This window comes from Pelodiscus sinensis, chromosome 9 (assembly GCF_052426305.1).
Source record: "Pelodiscus sinensis isolate ZL-2025 chromosome 9, ASM5242630v1, whole genome shotgun sequence".
NCBI classification, from domain to species: domain Eukaryota; kingdom Metazoa; phylum Chordata; order Testudines; family Trionychidae; genus Pelodiscus; species Pelodiscus sinensis.
Window position 1 is genome coordinate 32,500,003 of NC_143060.1, and position 25,847 is coordinate 32,525,849.

General features: G+C 43.4%; 1 protein-coding gene across 4 annotated transcripts in view; it reads right to left on the reverse strand.

The window, feature by feature from the left end:
* The window catches only part of COL24A1 (collagen type XXIV alpha 1 chain), a 256,970-nt gene that overhangs the window by 23,943 nt on the left and 207,180 nt on the right, over positions 1–25,847 (reverse strand). For 3 of the 4 annotated variants that reach the window (XR_012905946.2, XM_025183174.3, XM_075936388.2), the window contains exons 44-53: positions 25,058–25,111; positions 24,896–24,949; positions 20,160–20,213; positions 18,303–18,410; positions 9,881–9,988; positions 8,160–8,267; positions 8,016–8,069; positions 5,892–5,954; positions 3,199–3,252; positions 1,525–1,560 (exon numbers count right to left, since the gene is read on the reverse strand). Coding sequence is in view for 3 of the 4 variants with exons in the window: in XM_025183174.3 (XP_025038959.3) it covers positions 1,525–1,560; positions 3,199–3,252; positions 5,892–5,954; positions 8,016–8,069; positions 8,160–8,267; positions 9,881–9,988; positions 18,303–18,410; positions 20,160–20,213; positions 24,896–24,949; positions 25,058–25,111 (693 nt within the window). In the remaining variant the exon portion in view is untranslated. The remainder of the gene's footprint in view (positions 1–1,524; positions 1,561–3,198; positions 3,253–5,891; positions 5,955–8,015; positions 8,070–8,159; positions 8,268–9,880; positions 9,989–18,302; positions 18,411–20,159; positions 20,214–24,895; positions 24,950–25,057; positions 25,112–25,847) is intronic. The other variant, XM_075936387.2, reaches the window with a different exon arrangement.

Sequence of the window (25,847 nt, forward strand, 5' to 3'; positions counted from 1 at the left end):
CCTGAGCTAACTTAGCTAAAAAAAAAAAAAAAATCACATCCCTTCAGCAGCGTTCCAAATTGCCATAAATATCTATTTCTGTAGTTCTTAGATCAGGATTGGGGCCCCACTGAGCTGATCACTGCAAACATATAAGTAGACACCAAAAAGAACTCAATCTAATTTAAGATAAGATGAAACAAGCAACAGTGACAAATAAGAGAGGGGAAGAGATGAGGGAAGACCACAGTAAAAGGAATAAGGTTATATAGGTGAGTTACTGGAAAACATTGGCATTCCAACTCATAATTATTTATACATATAACACCACACACACATATATCTATTGCAGCAATGGACAACCACCCTCTACATCAGTGTTTACCAATTTTATTTGGCCACAGAACCCTTTTTACCTTGAAAGAACTTCAAGGAACCCTTAGGTTCAGAGAAAAAAGCCCCGCACAAAACAAAACCCGACTTGTCGAGCAAAAAAAACAACAAACCACTCCCACCCCCTGCAATGTCTCTGTCTCTTTAAGAGATGACGGGGGAATGCTGGGTTCTCACAAAACCCTTACTTCCGCGGCGCACCAATTGGGAAACATTGCTCTATATAGTCATTGTAATAGGCAATTTCTTGTATGTTCAATGCAATGTAATGCATCTTAGATATTTTAGATATTTACTTTAAGAAAGCTAAAATAAAAAAATTGAAGACGACGACTTAATCATATATATACCACTTCAATAGTACCTGCTGCTACTATTGCAGTCCATATAGGTTTGGTTTTTGGCCTGCACGCTCTCAACCTCTGCTTTTATATATAATCTCCAGCCTGTGAATTCCTGTCTCTCCATGTAAGATTACACAGAGGGACAGGATTCATAAGTAGTGGTGTGATACAGGGAATAGAGTATGAGCTCCTGGCAAATGGTCTTAGAGGCTCAATTCCTAAGTTGGATACACTTTAAATATACAATTATTTTATGACCAGAGTCAAGGCAGCTTATGTCCAGGGGTGGCATACTTATGCAAGTAGAGGGGAATACATGAATCAGTTATTATATTAATAGAAAAGCATCACAGCCAGCCACTGAGCATTTGGCAATAGAACTGGTCATGAATTTGCCGATTCACTGAAATTAAAACATTTTTTGGGTAAGTTTCAATGGCTCTCTCATTTCAAACCATCAGAACTTCCTGCTTCAACATTTTTGAAATTAAAAGTTGTTTAGAATCTAAAATCTGAACTTTTTTGTTTGGAAACGTAATAAGAAAAATGTTTTCAAAGGCAAAAGTCAAAACGAAGTGTTTTAAAATTAGTAAAATGAAATGTTTCAATTGGCTGAGTGTATTTATGGATTGTTGATTCACAAACGAATTAGAGATTTTGATTTTTCATCCTAATTCAGAGCATGAAAATGCTTTAAAATTTCAAAAATTTCCACAGGACTGGAATACAGTTTCCTGCTCACCTCTAGTCACAGTACTCTCATAGAAAGACACAGCCCAAAAATAAATGTGCAAATGTTTTGACTTACAATTTCACCCCTGGAGCCCTTTTCACCCCTAGATCCCTGAAAGAAATAGAAATTGTTAATCCAGTACACTTTTTAATATTTTAGGACCTGAATTTTGAAAAACATATACACGTGAGTTACTTACTCAAATCAGCTATCCTTTTAATATTAATTAACTTATGTACACAAATGTTTGCAGGACTGGAGCCATAGTTTGTACCATGGAGATATAGATTAGACAAGGAGTTACAGAAACATGGCCTGTGATCTCTGTCTTGTTCATATTCTTTTTGATTTGTAATTCCTTTTTTACTCTTTTTGAAAATGTTAGCCAGTTTTGCTCTGTTAATCTGTTTGTTTGACTAACTTTTGCAATATGCTTAAACCACCATCATGGGGGCTCAGTGCTTAAGCCATCATAATGCTGGGAATTAAACTATATACTGTCTGCAAGTAAGAAAATCCATTTAATTCTATGGGTATTTCCACATCTGCTTTTACTGCTGTCATCAAAGATATACATGGTCATTATTAATGCCCAGCTATCGGCAGATTAGCCATCTCTTCTTTGCCTACTTTATATTCTTGGCCAGTTTTGCATTCATACTGTGTCTCCAAAAACGTTAATCTAGCAATTAATCTGATGTGCACAGAATTTTGCATTTTGATGGCTGGATATACTCACTGATGTGTGAAAATGAGCCAGAGCTAAAAATTTATTATTTATTACAATGACAGGCTGTCTGGCTTTGCATTAAAGCACATTAACAATCTTCATACAAGTACACAAATTGTGGAGAAAAATTCTAGGATAAGACTTGTCATCGTTCCTTTTTTGTGGGGGGTAAGGAGAAAGGAATGCAAATACCATCCTTTGCTAGTATGGTCTTTTTCCCAACAACGGGCAAGAATGTTCTAATCCTAGTTCCCTTCTCTTTTTTTTGCTCTCATTACATATATCCTACAAATGATAAATATTTACTACTTCATATTAATATTATTTTGCTGTTCTTTATTCCAGCTTCATAGAGATTATAGGTGAGATTTTCACTCCTGCTCTTGCCCCCTTTTCACCAAAAGAGAGGGTAAAGGCACCCTAAAAAGCTTCATATCTGGCCAGAAGAGTATTCTCTAAGCACAGGAACTACTGAGAGAGCCATAAGGCTGCCTCCCAATGACTGCTTTGTGAGCCCTGACATACAATGTGTGGTGCTGGAGATGGCATTAGGGGCAGGAAGAGTTGGCTGGGGGTAGGACCACAGCACTGCAGAGATTTGAAGCAGCACTGTGGGCTACAGGACTCCCAAGCAGGCTGCCTTTATGTACATAGGCCCCCAGGCTGTCTGTATGAAAATAGATGCTCTCCAGGATTAGGAGAATATGAAGATTGATTAAAGCCTCTACAGCATCTCCTCTCTGTACGCTACAAATTCTGTGCCCAGACAATTAGAGGAGCAGCACAGAATCTCATTTCACTGTCAAGAAGAGAACAAGTTTGCTGCAATGACTCTTACAGCCTTTTAATTCACGCCATTTATATTGGACACACACAGTAGCTTGTGGATATAGCATAATATGAAAATAGTCTTTCTAGCTGCTATTTAAATTGTAAAAATCTTCTATTTAGACACAATCAAACACATGGATGAAAGAACCTTCTAACAAATAACATGAAACCTAAGGACTTAAACTTACAGGTTTTCCCATTGGGCCTATTACTCCTTCTTGACCAATGGGGCCAGTATATCCCTGTAAACAAACAAAGGAATTTATTAGCTAATCATGATTTTCAAAATGAAGTAAATCCAGGAAAACACATTGAGGGCCATAGCACAGTCTGTTTTAAGGTTGCTCATTATTTAAATGAACGGTCTTAAACTTTCAACAGAACAGTCATGAAAACACAGAGGATGCCATATATATCCAAAGTGCCATGTCAATGCTGGCTTTCTTGAATGACCATCAACAGGCAATGGACAAGATAATTATTTTAATAATCAGTAATTATTTTGGAATGTTTGGAGAGCCTTTATATCACTACAAAAGACACTGCACTAAAAGCAATGGTAAATGAAGCCTTTTGTTTACCGAAAAGCCAAATATTCATCAGCCACATCCGGCAGTATATTACTATCGACAAGTAAACATATAAGACAGCCATGGGCAGCCTAGGCTAGTGAGTGGAACACCTGAAAGGCCCTTTCATCTCAGTGGGCTGCAAGATTGCAATAACCAAGAAATCTCCTGGGATAAGCTAGTTTTGCTAAATACACAAGCGTACCTAGAATTTGCAATGTGTGCCAACTGAATCACAATAGCGCTCTGATTGGATGCCGAGGGAGCGCACAGCTCTCACAGTCAATGTTGTATGCAATCAGTGTGCCCCTTACTCCACCTGCCCTTGCTTTACATGCATGTTACTTCAGTAATAGTGGTAGAAAAAAACCTACATGGACACATACCAGTGGAATCTGGCAACCCTGCACATGGGCAAACAAAAATATCTCGTGGACTATGCATATAATGCTGATGGGCCACATGCAGCCCCCAAGCCACCACTGAGATAAGACAACCATTAAACACTGCTAACAGAGGTATTTTCCAGTTTCGTTCTGGTACACGATAAAGCTCCTTTTGGGCTGTAACGATGTACGTGGAAGAATAGTCAACCTGTGCCTTTATTCATATCCCACCACCATCATCCCCAGCAGACGCGAGAATCTGGCTTGCCTCAAATCCTATCTTTTCGTTGTTGCTGCTTTGCTGTTAGCTCCGCCTCCAAACTCGTCTGCCCCAAGTGTGAGCCGCGGGCTATTGATTCCGTCTCAGGCGTTGGGGAGAGGGGGGCCCGGGCCCGCCCTCTCTCACGGACCCCAGCCCAGGGTCCTAAGGACACAGACCCGCTCCGGTCTGGCTGGCGGGGTAACATGACAGCCCGCAGGCTATTAGAGAGCCCTACCCTGGGCTGTTTCCTCTCCCCTTACCTAGGCTTTCTTTACCTAGGTCTCCCTGCTGCTATTAGAGAGCCCTACCCTGGGCTGTTTCCTCGCCCCTTACCTAGGCTTCCTTTACCTAGGTCTCCCAGCCGCTTGCAGTGCCTCCGAACGCGCCTCCCAGATGGCTGACTCCCTGCTCCATTCCCTCCCTCTCCTGCAGGAAAGCCTCTTTGCTTTTTAAACCTTGGCGCCGGGGTGTTACGTTACATCCGGGCCCCGCCCCTATGCTGCCTCCTCTGTGCCCCCTCCCCTCCCTGGTTACCTGGGAACACGCCGCGTATACTCCCTCAAGGCCCAGCCGCGCCCTCCCTCGGCCCGTGCTGGGAAGTGGGAGAGGCGGAGATGCTGTGTCCTGTACCACGTAGGCTGGGGGCATGCTGCACCACTCCCTCCCTGCTGCACCGTGCCCTGTACAGAGCCGTTGCCAGAGGCTCCAGGGTGCGGGGCTGCTGCGCCCTGTCACATGGGCAAATAGCTCAGAACCATTGTCTGGCCTGTATACTGATGAGCAGGAAGAGAAAACAGCTATAAAAGTAAGTCTTTCAAGCTGGCTCTCTCAGATGCCAGCTAATCAAACTCCAAGAAGTGATGTCAGGGCACATATTAGAAGAGCTAAGACCCCCATCATTTGCAGTATAAAACAGCATTTTACAATGTGATGTCCAGTCCTGCAACCTGGCCATCACCCTAGGTTGCAAGATGGATGAATATTCCCTCCTTCAAATACTGCTGCTGATAAATCCTAAGATTTCTGGATGAGTAACAAGAGAGAACATGACAATGTGAAAAGCCATCAGAGGTCAAACACAATCAGCTAATTCAATTTAGTTGCCCTTCAGTTAAAAGGGAAATAATTCCTTAAAACATGACATTTTAATTAACTATTTCCAGGGGCCAAATTCTCTCTTCAGAGGCAGGGTTTGACATTTTCTTGCTCCTCAGAAAGCATTTGATTAAATGTTCTGGTTTGCTGTGAAGAAAAAGGGAGGGCATTATTTGTTTCTAATGACAGACCTCTAAGGGTATGTCTATACTATGGGATAAAGTTGAATTAAGATATGCAACTTCAGCTATGTTAATTGCATAGCTGAAGTCAAAGTACCTTAAGTCAACTTTTGGCGCTGTCCACACTGTAGGAAGTTGAAGGGAGAACACTCTCCCCTTGACTTCCCTTACTCCTTGTGGAAGCAGGACTACTAGCATTAACTGGAATGTCCCTTTCAGTCCAAATTAGTAGGTCTCCACTAGACCCACTAATCTGAACCCTGGAAGATCGACAGCAGCAGCTTTGACTGTAGACATACCCTAAGTGAAAAGGCTACAGAAAATGAAGCTACACCAACTAAATAGTACTGTTAAAAATGATTTTGGAGAGTTATGTATAAAACTTACAATTTGGCCTGCAGGACCTTTAGGACCCAGAATTCCAACTAAACCAATGTGCCCTTCAGGACCCTAGAAACAAAAATAAAAAGCTTAAATCACTTGAACATCTGACAGATTAAAATCTATCTCACTATCTCACCCAAAATTATTGTATGCAAGCAATTATTTTCCCCAGAAAGAACAGTATGGCTGTGTCTACACTGGCACCCTTTCCCGGAAAAGGGATGATAATGAGACAAGTCGGAATTGCAAATGCCGCGGGGGATTTAAATATCCCCTGCGGCATTTGCATGAACATGGATACCGCTTTTTTCTGGCTCGGAGCTTTGCCGGAGAAAAGCGCCAGTCTAGACGGGATCTTTCGGAAAATAAACCCTTTTCCGGAAGATCCCTTATCCCTCTTAAAATCAGGAATAAGGGATCTTCCGGAAAAAGGTTTATTTTCCGAAAGATCCCGTCTAGACTGGTGCTTTTCTCCAGCAAAGCCCTGAGCTGGAAAAAAGCAGCAGCCATGTTCATGCAAATGCCGCGGGGGATATTTAAATCCCCCACGGCATTTGCAATTCTGAAGTGTCTCATTAGCATCCCTTTTCCGGAAAAGGGCGCCAATGTAGACACAGCCTATGGGAAGTAGAAGCATGATACTTGTAAGAACAATCAAAGTGAAACCATTAAACAAACCATTAAACTCTGGGCTTCTCTATGTGAATAGTGTTGTTGCGGCAGCTGCATGGTTGTAGACCTAAGGCCACATCTATACTTACTGTGCCAGATATCCATCTTTTGCCATTCGATTTAGTGGGTCTAGTAAGGACTTGCTAAATTGAATGCTGAGGGCACCAGTCAGCACCAGTACTCCTTGATTTGTGAGAAGTAAGGGAAGACGATAGGAGTGTTTGCTCCTGTTGACCTCCTCCTGTGGAGATGGTGCCACGCTCATCTTAAGGTACGTCAACTCCAGCTATGTAAATAACGTAGTTCTGTACCTTAAGCCGACCTTCCATGTCTAGTATAGATCTGGCCTTAGTGAAGACGCTATCTAGTCCAATGGGAGAACTATGGGAGACATCCTCCTGATAAAGTAGCACTGTCTAGACTGGGGGTTAGGTTGGTATAACTGTCACTCACATGTGGATTTTCTGAAGTTATATTGAAACAAGTTGGTAGCATAAACCAGTGTTTTTCAACCAAGAGAAGACTCAAGAGAAGTCTGGGGGATACCTCGACAACTGAAATGTGGAGAAAATTTTGTTTTAAGTTTTATAGCGCTTTATTATTTTTGTACTTTTTAAACACAAAAATGTCATTGCCCGCCTGGCTACGATTAGGTTGTTTAAACAAATGTGTTGCAATGTTAGAACATTTTTGTATGTGTTTGAAAACTGTAGGTACCGGGCGTACTTATAATTTTTTTTTTAAAAAGGGGGTACTTTATAAAAAAAAGGTTGAGAAACATTGGCATAAACCACGGCTCTGAATATTACTGTTCGGCAGTAGGCTAAACCCAGGGCGTCTGACAGACTTTGCTGGACCCGGGGCATGGTGAGGGACATCACCCCAAACACAGGTATTTGACATCACTCAAAGCAAATTCAAAGGAATTTGAAACTATATAAGAGAAGGGAGTGGGTGGGGATTGTAACTGAGGTATGTGTGTGAAAGAAAGAGAAGCAGGAGAAAAACCACAGAGGATATGTTTATGCTGCAATTAAAAACCCTGGACTTGCAGTGTGACCCTGAAAAAAGCCCACAGAAAGTGACATTTTTGGACTGAGTGCTGGATGAAAGGGGTTTGGACCTATGAGCAAAGAATGTATTCAGGGAAAGAGGACTTTGCATATTCTTTCAAATAAACAGTATTTCATCACAGATTCCAGATTCTATCATCAGTTCCTCCTCCTCCTCCAAACAACCCATAGGGCCATGAACTCCTAGGTACAAGGCTAATCACTGTGGCCAACATTTTTTTTAATCTCTCTTTCTGACCTATGACGTATAGCAATACGTCTGCAACATCCAATCATTCTGGATACATTTAAAACCAATTATTGCTAAAACCGATTAAACATTGGGCCATCTTTCTTTGAAAATGGCTTAAACTCAAATAAAAAAAAAATGATTCACACATACTTTTGGACCTGGGAATCCTTGAAAGCCCATCAAACCTCGATCTCCAAGTTCTCCCTGTAATATTAGCAAGCACGTTGATTATTATTCCATGTAGTTAACTCAATTGTTACAATATTATTTGAGTCATCTGTGGTAGACACGTACAGTCTTCCCTTTCAATCCAGGGTCTCCTGGTGGGCCTTGATCACCTTGCATCCCAGGAAGGCCTCTTTTACCTTGTTTTCCTGGATGACCCTGAAGCCCTTGCTCACCCTGTGGAGGAACAGATAATGCGTCTTTCCTGATCATTACAATAGAATAGATATAAGACTAATTCCCCAGTGAATGGGTTTCAAAAAGAATTATGCAGCTAAACAGCTTTTATATAGCAATACGTTTTTTCACTATTTCAAACAGTCCTATGGTTTTTCACTACTTTTCCTTTAGGAATATTTTCCAGTAACTATTCCTTTCCTTAAAATACAAATATTGCTTGATTGTTGCTTCACATGGGGACACAAAACATCACCCTAACAACTTTGTTGGTGAACGGTATCCCTCTCCTCTCCCACTAATTGTTCCTTGAGTATTCCTTCAGGACAGAAATAGTATGATACTGTCCAAACACAAAATATCCAGTCCTGATTTGGGTCTTTGGGCAGTAACACAATACAAATAATCAGTAGTGACTAGAATAGTTAATTCCAAAGTACACTCATGGGAAAGATAACAGAGAAATCAGAACATTTCTCCATACTTTTTAAATAAAACCTTTTTATTTTTAAAAACTGTCTACTAGCAAAATCTTACAGAGAAAAATGGACTTATTGGAAATCAGTTTATATCAAGCATTCTACTCTAAAACCTCAAAGGCCATCTTTACACTATGGGTATGTCTAGACTACATGGCTCCGTCAATGGAGCCATGGAGATGAGATTTCTAGACATAGGGAAATGAAGCAGCGATTTAAATAATTGCCGCTTCATTTACATCAAAATGGCTGCCGCGCTGTGCCAATCAGCTGTTTGGCGCTGTGCCACCAAACAGCTGATTGGCACAGCGTGGCAGCCATTTTGATGTAAATGAAGCGGCGATTATTTAAATCGCTGCTTCATTTCCCTTTTTCGAGTACACTAATCGACATGGCTCAATCGACAGAGCCATGTAGTTTAGACGTACCCTATGAGATAAATGACTTTTGCTCTTTCCACTCTCTGCTTTCTACAGCACTGACTTAAGCTTACTTCAGGTCAGTTTCAAATCAGTAGCTGGTTCAAAACATGTTACCATGGTATTTGGAATTGCCTGGGAAACAGAGCTATCTCAAGCTGTTTTTTTCATTTGGGATGTTGAGCTCAAGAAGAAAGCATCTTGTCCTGTCAAAGACAGAGCACCTTGGACTTCCACTGAAGCTCAGAGAAATATGCTATCTTCCCAGTTTGGGCCCTACACTTGAAAGGCAACCAAATGTTAATAGACTGTGTCATGGGACAAATCATGCAGGACATACCTCAGCAAAACTTCCATGTCAGTCAGGGGAACTTTGGCTTAGTAAGACTAAAGGATTTGGCTGCAAAACTTGTATTAGAAGGGGGCCAGATAAATGAATTCTGAATGGTTCTTGGTGTTGAAAGTAAAATTCTGATGGATGGGAACTGATGCTCCAAAGCCACATGAATTTACTGTTTTTATAACATGTGACAAACAAGAAAAATTATAGCACCCAATCTTCAGTTTTACAGTTCAAATATGCATTTGGTATTAACGTGTGTTATTAAAAGGCATTTTGTTTCCCATAATGTGTCAGATAATGGATTAAGATGAAGATAAAGGAATGCCAACAATGCTGTATTTGACAAGCATAACAAAATATCATTCACAATACCTTCAGTCCTGGTGCTCCGTTGGTACCTGGCATGCCTGGCAATCCCTTTACCCCTCGAATTCCAGGATATCCTGCCAGCCCTGCTATTCCTGAGCTTCCTTTATTACCCTTAACAAGTCAAGAACAACTGATTACAACCAGAACAGACGTTGGCAGCATTTCTGTTGCACACTAAAACAGGCACACATCAGCCAATGCTGTGTATATATTTGTGCACGTATTTATAGCACATCTCTGTATATGCACACACAGAGCTAGACAATAGCATGCAGCGGTACAGCATATTGAGATTACTCTAGAAATAAACAGATTTGTGTGGAGGATATGGGGGGGGGGGGGTGAGGGGACTTTAAATGTGATTCAGGGGCTACTTAGGCTCCAGAAAACTCGTAGTGTTTTTTACAGATGATAAATGACAGGAACACTGTATCTAGTTCCTATATAAAGAATGAAAATTAAATAAATATTAGACCCTGTGACTGGGTGTCTGCTTGCACTGGCCCTTTAATGCTAAAACCCAGCCCTGAGAGAGGGATGAGAATAAAGACCAAAGCTGAGGCTGATATTGCCCATTAGAGCCCAGCTGGGGGTTATATAAATAAGGGCTCCGGGAGGCAGGAAAAGAGACACTCTTGCTCTAGCTGGAAAGCAGGAGGGATCTGGCTGCTAGGGAAGATAGAGGCTTCCTGAGGTAGGGCACAGCTGGGGAGCTCTAGCCTTACCTCACTCCCAGGCCGCAGGGCCTGAGAGGACAAAGGCTGTAGGGTCACAGCCAGAGATAGAAGAAGGTAGCAGGTCCACACCCCCTTACCAATGATGAGTGGCCATTTCAGACTGCAGTTTGCTCCTGAGGTGAGGGGCTAGATGATGACTGGCAGTGGATCACTGAGGCAAGGTGAGTACAGAGGGATAGGAGTTTCCCTGGGACGACAGGACCCCCGAGTGCAAAGATACAGGACTGTTGATAACTCCTCCCCCCAAAAGGGGAACTGAGAGACAACTGTGGTGGGTACTGCTGAAGAACAGTATCCTGAAGGGGATGCTGTGGTCCAAGAGCAAGACTGGTTCAGAACTAGAACACCTCCAGCCAGAGGGAGGTGCACAGGTGATAAGCTAATTCCCAGTGCTACTGGCAGGAGGTGCTGTGGTGGTGTGGGACAGACCCATTCAAATCGAATACTAATATGTTCTGATATCATATTAAGTCACTTTAAGGGACATTGGCTAGGTTTAAATTAGTAATGTAAATTCTTACTTTATAACTAACTCTTGAATACAACAGTTGAAACAATTGTAGAACAATCTAAATTGCTTTCTATTGGAATAGATCGTTTGACTTTTGGAGATGTCTTACAAGGCAGCTGTCAATAACCAGTTGATCATACTCGACTGGTTGATTGGAGGCTCTGAAAGTCGATCTCAGTTCAGTCTTGCATCTCCGTCCTCCCCCCTCTGTTCTCAAGCAGATGGCGTTTTAACAAAGCTCCGGCTGAAGTCTCACTTAGCCACAGCGTTCCTCTCATTCCCGGCTGCCCAGGGGACAGCAGAGGAACGCAGAAGACTCTACACATTCTCCTTGCTCCCTAATCACCACAAACAGGAAAAACCCTACACAGTGACCGCGTAAGTGCAGCTGCAGGCCCCCCCTCTCCAAAAATGGTGCCCTTGCCCACCCCCACTCAGCCCTATAATCCCCAGCCCTCTGCCCTGAACCCTGCACCCCACATCCCTCCTGTCCTGAGCTTCTCCTCATACTCCCAGTCCTCTTCCCTAAGCCCCTTCTCAAACCCTCCTGCCCTGAGTCCCTCAAACACCCCAACCCCTGACTTCTTCATCCCCAGGTCCTTGCCCTAATTCCTGCACTCCATCTCCCCACCCCAATACTCTGCCCTGAGCCCCCACACTCCACCATACACTTACATTTCTTATAGGTACTGTTGTATCATCAACCCCCTCTCTGCTAAATCCCACCCAAATGGGCAAGTTGTGACAGGACAGTACCTATAAGAAATTTAAATTGCTTTCACCCCTGGGCAGGCAGCAGGCACAATGTATTCTCAACCAGCTGGACAAACCAGGAACCCCTCCCTTCTCCTTTCATGGAGCCCCAGGAGAGAACAGTGCTAGGACTCTAATGATCATGAAGTGGTGTCAGAGCTGTTCACATTTCTTTGGTTTTACACATCACCTGCAGGGAGAAGGACCACTGCAATGACCATGCAGGGCGAGTGAGGGGCTGGACAGCCAGGTCTCAGCTGAGCTCCACTGGGCACTAGAAAACATACTGATCCCATAGACAATATCGTTGTTTGCTAGAGGTGCCTTCTCCCCTGCCCTACTGCCTTCAGGTTACTGCTGCCCCTTCTCATGCTATCATCTCATATATCCCCTGTTGCCTCTCCTCACCCCTTCTCTTGGGACCCATCAATGTGCTGCTTCCTGCTGCTATCACCCCTGGCTGCTGCCTCCTCCCCTTCTAACTACGCTGTGATCTTGTCCAGGAAGACTGCTGGTGCTCGGGGAGCTAAACTGGGATCAGATGAGAGAGTTGGTCCAGCTGCTATGGCAAGTGGTGGATCTGGCCAGCAAGAAAGTATTTCTCTGAGTACGCCTCCTCCCTCTCTCCCCCCCCTGCACAGCCTCAGGAGGGGAGGAGAGGTTGCATGCACGGATTGCTCCCGGGCATTCAGCAAGGAGTTCTGGGACAGGGAAGGGGGGGGATTATAACAAACAGACTAACCAGCTGCCAAGGGGAGTAGAGGCTGATGCTTGTAAGCAGTGTGGAGAAGGCGCTGCCTTGACTAGGAGCACAGATGCAGTTTTGCAACAGCCCAGACCACCCCATTACAGGGCATGTGATCAAGCAAACTCCACCAAGCCCTGTGGTGCGCTCACAAACACAGGCTTCTCCCTTGGGCCTCCAGCCTGGGAGGCAGCTGTCCTTCATGCTGGGAGGTGCTGAGGGGGGAAATCCAAACCCTTGCTTCCCACAAACATTCAAGGGTTTTCTTGTTGGCCTGGATGCTTGCTCAGCATCCCACACCTTCACCTGACCTCAACACATTGTCACAGCCTGTCACCACTCTGGAGTCCCCTCCTCCACCCAAATTCCCTACCAATGCTTGCACCTCTCACCACCCCCAAAATCCCTCGCCCCTGTACCAGCCCAGTGAAAGTGAGTGGGGGTGAAGGAGAGCAAGTGATGGAGAGAAGGGGTAATGGAGGGGTGGGGCCTTGGGGAAGGAGAGGGAGTCACGGGGAAAGAAAAGGGTAGATCCTGGGTAGTCCTGACATTTAAAAAGTGCTACTGGACATAACAACATTGGAGGCCACTGTACTACAGCAAGGCCCTGTGAGTTGATACTGCACTGGCCTGGGGCTCTAAGGGTATGTCTACTCTAGCTCGTTAGTTCGAGATAGGTAGGCAAATGAGGGCAACCGGAGTTGCAAATGAAGCCCAGGATTTAAATATCCTGGGCTTCATTTGCATCTTCCCGGGCCCCACCATTTTTAAATCCCCCTTAGTCCGAACTCCGTGCCCGCGGCTACATGCGGCACGGAGTAGGTAGTTCGAATTAGAGATCCTAATGTGAACTACCATTACTCCTTGTGGAGTAAGGAGGATTTCCACGAGAACCGTGCTTGGGGGGAGGTGGCACGGTCTCAGCAGTGCCGAGGACTGGGTGACTCTGCCTCTACCCCTTCTGTCCAAGGTCCCACCCCATTCAGGAGTGCAGAACTGCCCACCCCCACTTTGCGTAGGGGGACTTGGCCCCCCTGCCTGGCACTGATTTTCCCATGAGTGTGGTCAGTTGAAGGACTGCAGACTGAGGGTATGTCTACACTACAAAGTTAATTCGAACTAACAGACGTTAGTTCGAATTAACTTTGATAGGCGCTACACAGGCAAATTCGAACTTAATTTGAACTAGTGGAGCGCATTCTATGAGGACTAACGCCTAGTTCGAATTAACTAATTCGAATTAAGGACTGTGTAGCCACTTAATTCGAACTAGTGGGAGGCTAGCCCTCTCCAGCTTTCCCTGGTGGCCATTCTGGGCACCACCAGGGAAACTCTTCTGCCCCCCTCCCGGCCCCAGAGCCCTTAAAGGGACACAGGCTGGCTACGGTGCCCGTGCCACGTGCAAGCCTGCCAGCACCCAGCCAGCAGACCCTGCACCTGGTACGGCTCGAGCCCGCCACCCGCTGCCACCCAGGCCTCCACCTCTTCCCGGGACCAAGCTGGCGGCTCCCGGGAGCCTGCCCAGATCTGCAAGAGGCAGGCGCCCGCCTGGTCTAGTGCAGACATCGTGGACCTCGTCCACGACCTCCACACTAGGCACAGGAAAGTGGCCGTCTAGGGCAGGAGAGCTGCCAGCCTGGCCATCCAGGAGCAGGTTGGCATAAAAATCAAGGTGGTCCACCGAGACCCCCGACCCTGAGCTTAGAACGGCCGTACTGGGTCAGACCAAAGGTCCATCTAGCCCAGTAGCCTGTCTGCCGACAGTGGCCAACACTAGGGACCCTGGAGGGGATGGACCAAAGACAATGACCAAGCCATTTGTCTCGTGCCATCCCTCTCCAGCCTTCCACAAACAGAGGCCAGGGACACCATTCCTACCCCCTGGCTAATAGAACTCCATGGACCCAACCTCCATGACTTTATCTCACTTCTCTTTAAACTCTGTTCTAGTTCTAGCCTTCACAGCCTCCTGCAGCAAGGAGTTCCACAGGTTGACTATTTGCTTTGTGACGAAGAACTTTCTGTTATTAGTTTGAAGCCTGCTACCCATTCATTTCATTTGGTGTCCTTTAGTCCTTCTATTATGGGAACTAAGGAAGAACTTTTCTTTATGCACCCTTTCCACACCACTCATGCTTTTATAGACCTCTATCATATCCCCCCTCAGTCTCCTCTTTTCTAAGCTGAGAAGTCCCAGTCTCTTTAGCCTCTCTTCATATGGGACCTGTTAGAAACCCCTGATCATTTTAGTTGCCCTCCCCTCTCCCACCCTCTCTCTTCCCCTCTCCCACCTTCTTTTCCCAGGCTCCCTGAGTTTTGTTCAATAAAGAGAGTTTCTGTTTTTGACCACACGTGTCCTTTATTTTGTACATCAGGAAGGGGGGCTAGGGAGGGATAAGTGGAAGGAGGTGAAGGAGGAATGGGGTATGAGCCCCCGATGGGGAGGACTGGGCTGACTCTGCAGGCACCTTGGGGTGGAAACTCTCCTGAAGCCCCTTGATTGACCCCACCTCCGGATGGCAGCCTGCAGCAAGTGCAGCCGGGCTGATGGCCGAGTGCTGTGATATGCTGAGTGTGGGCACTCAGGGCACTCCAAGCCAAGATTGCTTTGCAAGCGGGGAACCCCTGAGAACTGTCTGTCCGGGGTAGAGGTCGGGTCCCTTTAAGCACAGCCCTCGGCTAGCCTGAGGCAGCAGCTCCGCACTCTAAGTCCTAATCTGATGCCCTGCCGGCACTGCTTCCGGCCAGCCTTAACCTCAGTTCAGGGTCCACTCAGTGTGGACATGCTAATTCGAATTAGCAAAACGCTAATTCAAACTAGTTTTTAAGTCTAGATGCGCTAATTCGAATTAGCTTAGTTCGAATTAGTGCTGTAATGTAGACATACCCTGAGTTTGGACTCTTGATGATCAGCAAAATGATCTTCCACATTATTATATACTTCAAAATATTTGGTAACTGCTTTACTGACACCCTGTGGCTTGTGTGCGTCATATTAAGCTGTTAATACTAGCGATAGAACCATTTATCTGATACTACCGCCGCCCCTCATGCTTTGGGAATGCAAATTAAATGGGATCTGGGTCTGGCCCACAGCTATTTTTGCTTGATTACCATTTAAAATGTGCAAGGTCAGGGCCCTAATCAGTGTTAGTAATAGAAAATGATTGTGTGGGCTGTCATAATTGGATGACAAATGTATGGTCTTTGCATAGATAGGCTGTTTTCTTTTTAATTAGGTCTGAGAATTCAAGAGATCACAAGCTTAATAAGGAGCTCATCTTGATGACAACAAGATGTCAGACTCATTCATTGCAGATGTACTAAAATGACTGTCCAGCTTGAAACAAACACACATGGATGTAGGCAGATCTCCACATAATAAAAAGACAGTTCTTTTTCTCATAGAATCTTTTAGAGATATTCAAATTAAACATGCTTATTTATAAGTAACGGTAGTTCAAATTATTAGCATTATTGTGTATGTACTCAAAGGGAAGGGTTAATATAAAAATAATTTACCACATCAAGACTGGTACCCCTAGACCAGTGGTCTCCAACCTTTTTACACCCAAGATCACTTTTTAAGTCTCAGAACAGTCGAAGATCTACTGCCCCGCCCCTTCCTTGAAGCCCCGCCTACATTCCATGAGGAAATCTAATGTAAATGTACTGCGCAGGTGCGCAGTTCAGAGAGGGCTCAAGAGCTACTCTTAGAGCCCCTGAGATCTACCGGTAGATCGCGATCTACTGGTTGGTGACCACGGCCCTAGACTGTAAAAAAGAGTAGCAATTTTTAACAAGAAAAATGCTGCTGATTGTATGGAATAAAGCCAAAAGAATACGCCTATAAGAAAGAAAAAGAAAAATGAATGGAAGGGGCCTTCCTCACCCATAATTAGCGTTTATGATGATGGCACTTAGAAGCAAATGCAAAATCTCTTTTTCATGTGTAATTTAAGTTATCATTTTCATCAGGGCTCGCTGAACCGTGGCGAGCCCCACTTGCCAGCCGTGCTGTCTAGCGATCTGCGCATGCGCAGATTGCCTGAACCTGGCTCTTCCGGGTTACAATCTACTCACCACGGCGAGTAGATTGTATAATTTGTCAAGCCCTGATTTTCATGAATAGAGTAGGTTTCCAAATGTGGTTCTCACAACCTTTCAATATGTTACTCTGGTTTCCAGTCTGATGAACTGATGTGCTTTCATAACAAAAGTTCTGCTTGCTCTATTTGATGTGGCTAACTCATGCTTAAAATATCTCTTAAGTAGATACAGAATGTCAATGTTATTGTTAACATGCAATATTTAGAAGTACGGGAAGTATGTTGAATAACTAAAAAAAGCTAAAAAAAAATAAGAAAGAGCTATCAGATATAGTGTTCCCTCCAAATTAAACTGCAGAGAATTACAACCACTTGAAATACTCCCTGTTATTCCACAGTTAATATGATATGGGGCCTTTAACAGTTAAAATAATACACATCGGCCCTCTATGAACCAATTACATTTTGTTTTTTTGTTTTTTTTACAGCCATCAGTACTTATTGCATTTGTTTGTTAACAATTAACTTGATTAAATAGTTACACCAAATTTAATCTAAATATTCTTCATAACAAACTATGGGTCAATCCAGCCAATACTTACAGGCACAGTGCTTACTACTCAAAGTAGCTTCATTGATTTCCATAGACCCTAATTTTCCATGGGAGAGAATTAGCAATTGGTTTTTTGTCCTTTTTGGAGAAGTGATGGCAGATAAGAAATGTTCAGGGGGCAGAAGGCTCTATGAGCAAAGCTGTCCCATCCCTAGGATAATTCAAGGCAGTTACCCCAGACCTGTGCTTTGGGCAAAGCCGGCTTTAGGAAGTGCAGGGCCCAATTCGAACAATTTCGATGTGGCCCCCAAAGCAATTTTGGTTGAGCAAAACACACACACACACACACACACACCCTGTGCTAAATTCACATGGCCAATGCACTCCTCCTCCAGGGCCGGCAGATTTGTATAATTTTTGGTGGTGCCCCATTAGGTGGAAAAGGGGCAGGAAGAACTTTCTCTTAACCTTGCAGCCTCCCTCTGTTTATATGGTAAGCATGCAGGGCAGGGGCAGGTTGCCTTCATTTTCTTGGATTTGAGAGCTGGAAATCTCTGATTTGAGGTAGTCAATGATACGGGGTCGTAGGCAACATTCCTGCTAATCTTTTTCCATCCATGTACAGAATACATTTTTATGTGTACCGAAGCATGTGCGAATGTGCACTACCAGTAAAAACAAAGCCTAGCTAAGCGGCTCTGCTTATCTGCTGGGTGGCATTCAAGCCTCTCCTGAGTGGCTGCACAAACACAGAGTTTATGGAGAATACTGGGTTGTAGAAGACTATTCACCTAGCAACTCTGATGACAAGAAAAAAGGTCCCAGGTTCTCAGTGGACCTTTTGCTCAGCTCTTAGCTATTAGTGATAAAATATATAGAATATTTCCTCTGACAGCACCTTTTCTGTAAATTAACCTTACATCCTAGATAGATTTCCAGATGCAAAAATGAAAAAATACATAATTAATTCCATGAGGTGGCAAAGGAATCTAGAACATGTATTTTTGTTTGGGTGCTTTAGCACTTGGAAGTTTGTTGAGGAGAAGGTGAATGAGAAGGGTAATGTGTGTTACTCACAGGAAATCCAGGCTTCCCAGGTATTCCAGGCTTTCCAGGATTTCCAGGAATGCCCTCTGGTCCAGAGTATCCAGAAGCACCTTTCTGCCCTTGTAGGCCTGGTTTTCCCTTAAAACAAATGTAAATAGAATATGAATTTACTCAATCTATTTGTAGTCATGAGCAGTATCTATAGCCACAGAAAAAATATTTCAAAACAATATTTCCTAGGTCTTACTACAATAACCGTCTCAGTGACCTAGATCAACATTTTCAAAAAGAGGTCTGTTGGGTGGCCAAGCTGAGATTCTTTGGGTCTGATTTTCAAAGGCACTGAGAACCTGCAGCTCCAAGTGACTTCAGCTGGAGTTGTGATTGCACATCAGGCCCAAGGTATCCACCAATCAAGGCTCCAGAAGTCGAAGGTCATTTCTGAAAGTTTTGGGAACTATTTTTATATAATTGAGAAATTACATATAATTCAAACATGTCTGTATCAAAAATACACAAGAACTCTCTATTAAACAGCACTCAATTTGTTAACCCTTGGTTAAGCTTTTGCTGAATGCTGTCATGTCATCTTCACTGAAGCTTCAGTAATTTTATTTCAACAAGATGATTACCTTTAAATTGCAATATGCTAGAGGAAGAGGCTTAGAACGTAGGTAACTATCTCCAAGAGAATGCATGCACTGTACCAGAAATCCAAACTATCCTCTCCCACTAGATCACTATGTCTCATCAAAAATGAATTTTAAACAGCTATATAAGTATATAAAACATTTGCCATCTAAATCTTGGTGACAATTTTAGTGGTAGAAGAAACTTGCATCTTTCATGAGCCTAAGATATGCTTTGAAATTCCTCAGAAGCCTCCTTCTATCGTTCCTCTTTTCCTCGCTTCTCCTTTCTTTTTCTGCCTTTCTCTTTGTTCTGCATTACTGATACTACATATGTATCTCTTCTGTACTCCACAGGGCAATAACTAAAGTCCAATGATTGCTATGTAACTTCACTTATTCAATAAAATGCTGTCCATCTACTCTGCACAGGATGTGCAGTTTGTTGACAGGTGTCTATGAGTCCACTGTTTGTCTCATTTACCAGAAATAGCATGTGAAGCTAGTAAAAGTTATTTACGGTATGTGCTGGTGTGGGGTTATTTATTAGTGGACCCAGAAATAGCCTTGTTGTAATGTATACTGAGTAATGTTTATGGAATGTCCTTCTACTTGCCTCTTGTGAAGAAGGGGAAGGATTAACTCCTCTACAAAGGAGTAATTGCTTTTTAATAAAAACATATTAAAGTATCTAGGACCTGATGTTTTGACAAAAGTGGGGAAAGGTCACAAGATCAGGCAGCCATGTTTGTCATGGGCATATGGATGGTGAGTTCTGAAGTCAGTACACATCTTAAGGATATGAGAGCCAATGAGTGTGTGTGGGTGAATGGGGGAACAAACAGAGTTAACTTCAGGGTGGTCCCTATTAACATGATAAAAACTGTATGGCCTGTGTAAACTCTACAGACAAAGAATGTAGTTATAACTTTGCAAATGGGAAGCTGCCTCAGGATATAATTCACTAATTGTACTTCATTCCAATGTGCTGATTAACTGAGAGAGTTCTTTTTCAGTCTCATTTACCCTAAGGACACTTTACAATTCTGGACTACTTTAAAGAGGCCTTAAAGTGGGCATGCATTACATGAAGACCCACTTTGAGTTCCAGTTAGACTGGCAAAGCAGTGTACAGTGTTTCAGGGTAAATGAGAATCAGGCACACAAGCACTGAATAATTTTGATGTTTAATATGCATCATCATTTGCGTTTAGCTGTTTTATAGACAGAACACAGATAGTGGAAACTTGTTACTTACAGGAATTCCAGGTTTCCCAGCTTGACCAGTCACTCCTTTTTTTCCAGTAGGACCCTAGATATTTCAAACATTTGTGAAATGATAAACTTGATCAAACCAAAGACATAAAATAAGACACTAATGAGAATATTTTCATCACCTGGCTTTGGAAGAGTCCCTAAAAGCATGACATTTTCAATGATCAAAATAAGGACTTCATACTATGGTTGTACACAGTCTTTTTCCTCTTTATTAATATACTGTAAAATGTCAAAGCATTTCAACAATACCAAAGCTAAGAAGGATTATTTCAGATCTTTTACTAAATGTGTGCCATCAGACAATATTATTGTAATGAAGTACATTTTTCTATAGTGCGTTCATCTCTTTTTGAAAAGTAAAGCATACAAAATAAGAAATACTGGCACACTGTATATGTTGATGCCTGTATTAGAAAACACAACTCTTGACATAATGACTATTTCCTTTTATCTGCATCTTAAGCATAACAAGAATGATGAAATAACCAATGAATGAAAAAATACCTTGCTGGATTTCACTAACTTCCTGATATGGATAGGGTAACATTTTCAAAAGCATGTAAGAATGGATCTGAGGGACTTTTTAGAAGATTCCAAAGCACACAGAACACTTTAAAAAGTCGTTATAAATCACAGTATACAGGCAGTCCCCGGGTTATGTACAAGATAGGGACGGTAGGTTTGTTCTTAAGTTGAATTTGTATGTAAGTCAGAACTGGTACATATTGTAGGGAAACTCTAGCCAAACATTTCTCCACAGCTCAGTTTTATTCTCCCGCACCTCACTTCCCTCAGTCCTTTATTCTCAAGCTGAGGTGTCTGCTGAGAAAAGCCGCTCCGCGTCTCCCTGGTCTGCTGGGGGGGGGAGGGGGGCTAGCTTCGCATCTCCCTGGTCTGCTGGGGGGAAGCAGCTAGTGCGGGGTTGCCTCACCCCGTTTGTAAGTAGGGATCCGATGTAAGTCGGATCCATGTAACCCGGGGACTGCCTGTATATAGAAATCATTCATACACCTCAAATACGGCCACCTGAGTAGAAGGTAGTAGCACACAGCAATGCTACAGCTTAGATTGAGTGGAAAAGATATTTTAAAGTTTTCTGGTCAAAATTATTTTTAACACAATTTCTAGAAATAAAGGCTAATAAATTACTATACTATACTAAAATTATATTCAACTTAATAAAGTTTAAACAAACAAAAGACAAAAGTAAATACAAAGACCACCATCCAACTAATGTAAATACCAGAAAATTAACAAAATATTGTTTCATCATTTAATTTAATAACTTTTCTTAACGTCATGGCACAAAAACTCCACCAATTAAAACTGGAATCTATACATTTAAAGCACTCTGGTTTTGCTTTCATTAACATTTCAGAGTTCACATAAAATAAAAGCAGTTAATTTAAAATAGTGGTTTAAGTTCTGTGTGACTAATCTTGTAAGACTTATTTATAGCAGCACTATTCACACCACAGGGGCTAAATTGTGTCAATGTTCCTATTCTTAACCTTTTTTATGACTTTAGACTGTAAAAGTTTGTTCTGGGCTGAATACTGGCTCCAGACTGGGATATGGAGATTTCTTTCTGGGGAATATTTTTGACCCATATAATGAAAGTCTTTCTGAAGAAGAGGGCTGAGGATTGACTGCTTTTGTCCTGTAGTGTGAAGATGGTGTTAAAGTCAATATATTAGAATGCATAGGAGAGGTTTCACATTGATGCTGGTATATGAGGATTTCATGTTTGTTTATTTTGCATTACTGGCCATTTCTAATGTCACAGATTGCCATCCATGCAAAAAGAAAAAAGAAAAAAGAAAAAAAAAAAGGTTTATTTGCAGCAGAATTGTGGGTCGGGGTGGGAGTTCTGAGACAAATAACTGCTATTTATTCCATTTAGATTACAAATCATCTTTATTCTAATTTTTCTAAAATTTTAGAATCCAGAAAAAGCCACCCAATGGCACAGCACAAAACACTTCAGGCAACACTCCATGAGGACAAAGTATTACTGATGAAGGAAAATATTTATATATGATATTTTCAGGACTTGCTCGGTCATTAATTTGCTGTTGTTTCTTATTACTCTCTCTCAGCCTAAAGCCCAGCTGTATATGTACAGGCAGTCCCCGAGTTACGCGGATCCGACTTATGTCGGATCCGCAGTTACGAACGGGGTTTGCTGCCTGTCTCCCTGGTCTGCTGAAGACAAGCAGACCAGGGAGACGGGAAGCAAAGCCTCTGAGGACGCCGGCAGTGGGACAGCCGCGGCATGTCTGGGCTGTCCGCTGCCTGCGTGCTCCGCGGCTTTGCTCCACGTCTCCCCAGACTAGGGAGACGGGGAGCAAAGCCGGGGAGCACGTGGGCAGCGGACAGCCCAGACACGCCGCGGCTGTCCCGCTGCCGGCGTCCTCAGAGGCTTTGCTCCCCGTCTCCCTGGTCTGCTGGTCTCCAGCAGACCAGGGAGACGGGGAGCAAAGCCGCGGAGCACGTGGGCAGCGGACAGCCCAGACGCGCCGCGGCTGTCCTGCTGCTGGCGTGTTCCGCGGCTTTGCTCCCCTTCTCCCTAGTCTGCTGGTGACCAACAGACCAGGGAGACGGGGAGCAAAGCAGAGCAAAGCCGCAGAGCACGCGGGCAGCGGACAGCCGAGACGCGCCGCGGCTGTCCTGCTGCCAGTATGCTCTGCGGCTTTGCAATGCTTTGCTCCCCGTCTCCCTGGTCTGTTGGTCACCAGCAGACCAGGGAGACGGGGAGCAAAGCCGCAGAGCACGCCGGCAGCGGGACAGCCGCGGCGTGTCTGGGCTGTCCGCTGCCCACGTGCTCCGTGGCTTTGCTCCGACGCCTGTGGTACAGCAGCTGGGGCGCTGCCGGTTGGTCCCGTAGCGCCGCTCTGGGAGCTACTGGACCAACCCGGCAGCACCCCAGCTGCTCTGCCGCAGGCGTCCCCAAGTCAGCCGCTGCTGAAACTGACCAGCGCTGACTTCAGGAAGCTGGAGGCAGAGTTGCTCTGCCCCGGGCTTCCTGGAATCAGCCGCTGATCAGTTTCAGCAGCAGCTGACTTGGGGACGCCTGGAGTTCTTAAGTTGAATCTGTATGTAATAACTGGCGTCCAGATTAGCAGCTGAAATCAGCCTGTAGTCAGCCGCTGGTCAGTTTCAGCAGCGGCTGAATCTGGATGCCAGTTCCGACTTACATACAGATTCAACTTAAGAACAAACCTACAGTCCCTATCTTGTACGTAACCCGGGGACTGCCTGTATATACAGTAGAGTCTGATTGGGTTTCTTCACAGATTATTTCATCAGATGGGGCAGTGCTATGTAATTCTGTGTGTTTGGACAGGGCTAGATTATCAATTGCCTTTCATTTAAGGACATTCAAGTATTTTGAAAAGAAGCAAATTTCTTTTCTTCAGAGTAAAAATACTTATCTATTAAGTAGCATATATTGATAGCTTAGGTAATTGTGATTTTTTTTGCAATTTTCCATTTTATGCTATTTTTCTCCTTAAGGGATGAAATAGAAACAGGATCATTTTATCATCACCAATATAAATGTAGGGTTCTTCAATAATTTCCATTGTGCCACTATCAATCATTTCCAGGAAAATTAACACATTTTTTCCATAAGTCAAATACCTGGAAAAAGCAGTACAAATATTTCAAAACTGTATTTGACTCTGATATCTGATTCTTATTAGTGCAAATACAGCACGTAACTATTACATAGGAGTCATGAGCCAGAATAGGTCAGGCCTTTCTGTGAGCACAGGGGAGAGGAAACATGAAAATTAACAGTCCCTAAAATATTTAGAAATATACATTTTATAATAAAATACGGCAAAAGTATGCATACATCAAGTAATTAGGGTCAAATATCAACCAATTCAAAAATAAGACAGCATCTTGAATCTGGTCTCATTTGAAATCCAAATATCTTTTATAGAAAAATTCTAGTGAGCAGAGGGAATTCTTTGGTGAAATACATATGAATGAGAAGTATGCCTAATTTGATGGAGATCCTGTTCAAGTCACACAAGCAGACAACTATCCTAATCATTTCTGTATATTTTTAGGTAGCAATCAGGTCCACTGGGTTTGTGTTTGTAAGAACTTTAGGTGTAGAGTGTCAGTAAGTGGCAGTAAGACATATTAAAATTGAACATGAAGACAAATAGGCTACATCTACACTGCACACGTGTTCTTGTGCAAATAAATTTACAGCACAGTGTCGGAAAAGAGGGCTTCTTGCGGAAGAGTTATTCCTCTCCCCATGAGGAATAAGCCTTTTTGAGCAAGAGATCTTGCGCAAGAAGGCAGTGTGGACAGGCAACATGGATTTCTTGCGCAAGAAACGCCTATGGCTAAAATGGCCATAAGAGCTTTCTTGTGCAAGAAAGCATCCACACTGCCATGGATGCTCTTGTGCAAAAGCACATCTCTTGCGCAAAAGCACATGGCAGTGTGGACGCACTCTTGTGCAAGAACCTCTGCACAAGAACTCTTGCGCAAAACAGTTCTTGCGCAAGAAGCCTGCAGTGTAGACATAGCTATATTGCAGTCATCTTTCAGCACAACAGCTGTAAATCATTCTTTGTACTTTAAAGGAACCTTATGGTTTAAAAATTTCACTTTGTCTTCTAAGGACAATAATGGTTTCAGCTGCAAACACAAAATAATTGTAATAAAGTAGTTTTCTTTTTTTCCACCTACTTCTGATCCTCTCTCTCCTTTTGGTCCTTGTTCCCCCAATTCACCTGGTTCACCCTTTAAAAAGAACAAACAAACAAACAAACGGCCGTTAAAGTACAAGAGAAATAAATTGTTTTCAGTAACAAATACAGAAGTAGGATGCATACTGCTAGGAACACTTACCGGAGGTCCTTGTTGTCCAGTTGCTCCTCTTAGACCAGGAAGCCCTACATGACCCTACAAACAAAAAACAACATATTATTGCAGAGGTAACTCTGGTGAGCTGATTATTTTCTTTTAAAGACCAACCCTGGAGGAGCTGAGGATACACCTATGTTGCAAAATAGCCCACAGTAACAAGGCTAACTGATTTGGGCTCACATTACATGGCTAAAACTAGTAGTGTAGATGTTCCCATTTAGACTGGAGGCCAGGCTTTGAAACCTGATAGGGGCATGTGTCTCAGCTGGGACAGCTACACTTTTTAGCCCCACACTGTGAGCCCCACTAGCCTGATCCAGCTTCTGAGACTAGCTGCAATATAGACGCACCCTGAAAATCCTCAGCTCCACTGACTTACATGGAATTCAGGCTGCTCAGCCTGTCACCCTTCATGATCATTCCAACTCCATACTCACTACGGGAGGGAATGATGTGTTGTTTCAACTTTTCTGCATTCTTGTGAGACTGGGTTGTATTTGGGCTAATGCTCTCCTATAGGTCTGATCTGTGTAATTTAGATGGCAAGATCTTTCTGTTAAGAATGGAATCTTTCGTTTTGCTGACACTACAATAACAGTAGTAATTGTAATGAGTGCTTGTCATAGTGAGGTTACAGCATATTTCTACAAAAACTGCATCACACACACACACACACACACACACACACACTTACTTACAGTTAGTAGGATGAGAGTTACCAAATAATAGTGCTTACAATTCCAGACAAATATATTAGTGTAGATTTATACCA